Source organism: Tupaia chinensis, unplaced genomic scaffold (genome assembly GCF_000334495.1).
Source record: "Tupaia chinensis unplaced genomic scaffold, TupChi_1.0 Scaffold000453_1, whole genome shotgun sequence".
In the NCBI taxonomy this organism is placed as follows: Eukaryota; Metazoa; Chordata; class Mammalia; order Scandentia; family Tupaiidae; genus Tupaia; species Tupaia belangeri.
The window spans coordinates 822,860-827,154 of NW_006159960.1; the positions used below are offsets into that span (position 1 = coordinate 822,860).

Consider the following 4,295-nt stretch of genomic DNA (forward strand, 5'->3'; position numbering starts at 1 on the left):
TCCCATTAGTAGCTCGATCTCTCTGAGCCCGAAGGTTCGCCTTCAAGCCTCCCTTCCCCTCGGCCCGTGTTTGTTTGTTTTCTGCACATCTCCTTCAGGGAGCCGCGGAGACTTTTTTTCCCTTCCCCTCCTCCTTTTGCTTTTTTCTCCCCCAAGCAGACCGATTTCCACTCTGTCTGCCTCTTTCTTCTTCTCTCTCTCCTCTCGCCCTCTGTCCCCGAGCGTCTGCGCGCTCCGCCGCCGCGCATCCCTCTGCGGTCCCGTTCGCTCCTGCACTCGGATGAGCTGAGAGCCCCGGGCGTGTGTACATGGAAATAGTGGCGTGCCGAGCCGAAGACAACTCGTGTCCTTTCCGCCCCCCAGCCATGCTCTTCCACGGGATCTCCGGAGGCCACATCCAAGGCATCATGGAAGAGATGGAGCGCAGATCCAAGACCGAGGCCCGTCTGGCCAAAGGCGCCCAGCTCAACGGCCGCGACGCGGTAAGAAAGGGCCGGTGGCCGCGGCAGGCCGGCCCCCCCGCGCTGGGTTCAGCGGAGCCTCGATTTCCTGGCGGGCAGAGGTTGGGGAAGGCGGGTCCTAGCAAGGTCCACTTGAGGCTGGAGGGTGGGTTTCCTCTTGTCGGTCTAGGTCTGCGGGGCTACGAAAGGGCTCCCTCTCTGAGTTGCAATGTCTCAGAACGGAGACCTCGAGTTCGCTACTTTTACCGCAGTTGTTACCGAGCCGGGAGTAGGAGAAGGGGGCTCTGCAGACCCCACTCGAGTCTCCTGCCTCCTTTAATTGTGGGGGCCTTCCGGGTGAGAACCGCAGGCCCAGTGGCAGGCTGGGTGCTGTCACAGGAGAACCGCGCACCAAGCAGGAGTTGAGTGGCCTTAGTCTCTGGGCCTTGATGACTGGACCTTTGGGACTCGACTGGGCCACCTCCAGTTCTCTGGACACTCCTAACCAAGAGATTGCCTGGGCCTTTCACATCCTGGCTTAGTCTTCCTATGAAGATTGGACTGCTTACCCACTCCTGCCTGGCGGGTGTCATGTGCGGGAGGGAAAATCGAATACAGAATGCAGGAGAGTGGGCCACCCACCCCCACTCAGGAACTTCTAGTCCTTGAATGATGCAAGCTACCGCTGTTCCTAGATTCCTAGTAGCGATACTTACTACTTACATCTTCCTGATAATAATAATAACAATAATAATAACTACTAGTGCTCCTTGCTCCCATACAAGAGCGGAAAGCATAAAACTGCAGAAGCCTTGGGAAATGGTTCTGGCCCGGTGGGCTTCATAGATCCTTGGGCATCACATCCAGAATTGTAGCCCAAGCTACCCCGCTAGTGCTCCAGCAGGCTGGCAGTGTTTTGGGTCCCTCAGAGATCCCAGTTCATCCACGGTTGCAACGTTAATTCAGTGCCGCCCCGGTCAGATAGAGGAGGAAACTTACTTTTCCAGGCCTGCCCAAATTTCGTGGTAAAGTGCAACCCGTTTCTGCTAGTCTTGTGGTTAACTACTTTACACCTTCTGTGGTTATCTCATTTCAAAGCGAAAAGCAGCAACCCAGACCCTAATTTGGCGGTGGGGCTGGACTCATCAAGGTGAGGTTTCCCGTCTTTGGCCAGGCCAGTGGAGTCCCGCGGGAAGCTTAACTTGAGCACTAAACAGATTTTCAGGACAAAGAAGGACTGCACAGGGGAGACTGGACAGCAGGACTCTTTAGAAACGGCCGCCTTACACCCTTATCGGGAACAGCCCTGAAAATTAGGGGACCACAAGATCCGTGCTCTCCAATATTTCGTATTCGATCCCCTCCCCAATGACACAATCAAAACAAGGCTGACCAAATTATGAAGACAGGTATCATAGCCTCTCCGTTGCTTCTGATTCAATGCTGTTCCTAAGAATTCAGAGGCATCGGATTGTAATGCCGTTTGTTTAAAAACAGCCTGCGTTTGTTCAAATTTCCTACGACTCTGCGGTAACACTTTCCACTGTTTTATTTTGTATACTTTAAAAGCCACAACTTTAACCTTGTAACGATCCGGATTAGAAAACACTCACCCACCTATAGTCAATACGCTCTCAGTCCGTTTTGAGCGAGGCTTGGTCTGTCATTATATTAATAGTCCCGGGAGGACGTGAATGCGGGTTCCGGCAGAAGTCTTCTAAGAAAGGGAGAGCCGCAAAAGGGATTTTTTTTGAATCACAAATGTGTCCGCGACATTTGCCTGTGCGCTGCGCTCCCTAACCCCTGTGGCGCTCCCTGCGTGCCGTGGGGACTGCCGGGGGCTGCGGGGGACCCCGCGTTGTGCGGCGCCCGGTGCGCCCTCGCTCAGCCTGGCGTTGCGCTTGCCTTTCAGGGCATGCCCCCGCTCAGCCCGGAGAAGCCGGCTCTGTGCGCCGGCTGCGGGGGCAAGATCTCGGACAGGTACTACCTGCTGGCGGTGGACAAACAGTGGCACTTGAGGTGCCTGAAGTGCTGTGAATGTAAGCTGGCCCTCGAGTCTGAGCTCACCTGCTTCGCCAAGGACGGTAGCATTTACTGCAAGGAGGATTACTACAGGTACTTCCCCGACCCGGCTCGCGCCCAGCAGGCCAATTCCGCTTTTCCCTTTTTTCACCTGCTTGAGCCCCATCTTCATCCCTGCCTTTTGTTCCTCAGGCACTTGGTTATCGTTCCCAAGACCGGGCAAAACGCTTGCCTTCGAGCTGCAGCCCCGGGGACGAGCGGAGGCCCTGGGTGGGAGGGGCACCGGAGACCCGGAGTTGTCAGGGAACACCACGCGCTCCCTGCCCGTCGCGGCTCCGTCGTCGGAACCTGGAGGAATCCTCGGCAGAGTCAATAGCCGAGTCTCGGTCGACCGAGATTTGAGAGTTTTTGTTTTCGTTTTGGTTCTTGTTACCTTTTCCGCTTACTGCGAACTGGACACGGTGCGCGCGTTGGAACTGAGCTGGTGGCCCGGGCAGCAGCAGCGGGTGTTAGGTTTTGGTGCAAGGGGCAAGAGACCTTGCAAAGGGCGATGGAAAGGAATAAACGCCATTGCCAAACCCAAGACACTCGGTTACGCGTCCTGCAGGCTGGAGAGAAAACCCCGCGCGCGGCAGGCGTGCTAGGCGTGTTTATCGGTTCCTCCCAGTTAGGTTTCTGGACTGGGAAAGACAGCTGCGCATGTAGGACCTAGCCTGCGCTCTAAGCAAGAGGGCTGGGTTAGAAGGGTCACCTTTCTCTCCAGCATTGTCACTTTCGGGGAGTGTTTGCCCGGGTTCCTTCAGGAACGCGCACACGTGCAGGAATCATCATTCTTTCATTCATAGAATATTTGTAATCGATTTCTCTTTTCCCTTTCTCTAGCGCTGTTAGTAGGCTAGTGCAGGTGTGTTTATTTGCCTTGGTGTTATTACTGTTGTTTAAATCTTCACTATGCCGAGAAGGGAACTAGGGCTTAGTTACTGGAGTCTTTTGACTTACGCCTAATGATTCTTTGTCCTGGTTCACCTGAACAGGTCACTGAGCAAAACAAATTAATGTCTAAGTGAGCCCCGTTTCCTGGGCCTCCCTGAGCCCCAGCCCTCCTAGGTCTCAGTCTAGGGCCACTGCAGACCACGCCTAGGTATCTCGAGGGGGAGATGGCTCTGCCTGGCTTCAACCAGGTCCCTGACTTGACTGTTTCCTTCCAGAAGGTTCTCTGTGCAGAGATGTGCCCGCTGCCACCTTGGCATCTCCGCTTCTGAGATGGTCATGCGTGCCCGAGACTCTGTCTACCACCTGAGCTGCTTCACCTGCTCCACCTGCAACAAGACTCTGACCACAGGCGACCATTTCGGCATGAAGGACAGCCTGGTGTACTGCCGCGCTCACTTCGAGACCCTCTTGCAAGGGGAGTATCCACCGCAGCTGAGCTACACCGAGCTGGCGGCCAAGAGCGGAGGCTTGGCCCTGCCTTACTTCAACGGCGCGGGCACCGTTCAGAAGGGGCGGCCCCGGAAGCGGAAGAGCCCGGCGCTGGGAGTGGACATCGTCAACTACAACTCAGGTGGGCCCCTGCCCTGACCCTGCTCCCAGCGCATTCCGGGGCTGGGCATCCTGAGGAGGATTCCCTGGAGCTCCTTCCCAGTCCCAGGTCTGGCTGCAAGGGGTGCTCTCTCTACAATTCTTATTCTGGAGGAGAGAGACCGAGAGGAAAAGTGGACAGAGAGAGGGGAAGAGAGAGAGAGAGAGAGAAGGTTTTATTTAGGTTGATGGTAAGGGGGGGGGGGAGACATTCATAACCATGGGCTGCAGTGACTTCCCGCAACAGGCAGG

The 4,295-nt window shown here is 55.7% G+C and overlaps 1 protein-coding gene across 5 annotated transcripts in view; it reads left to right on the forward strand.

Annotated features, from left to right (window-relative positions):
* LHX9 (LIM homeobox 9) overlaps positions 1-4,295 on the forward strand; it is a 20,828-nt gene that overhangs the window by 4,993 nt on the left and 11,540 nt on the right. For 2 of the 5 annotated variants that reach the window (XM_027774548.1, XM_027774547.1), the window contains exons 3-5: positions 364-482; positions 2,353-2,555; positions 3,671-4,026. In XM_027774548.1, coding sequence (XP_027630349.1) covers positions 364-482; positions 2,353-2,555; positions 3,671-4,026 — 678 coding nt within the window. Of the gene's footprint in view, positions 1-18; positions 483-2,352; positions 2,556-3,670; positions 4,027-4,295 lie in introns of those variants that run through there. The other 3 variants (XM_006155435.2, XM_006155432.1, XM_006155433.1) reach the window with 2 other exon arrangements.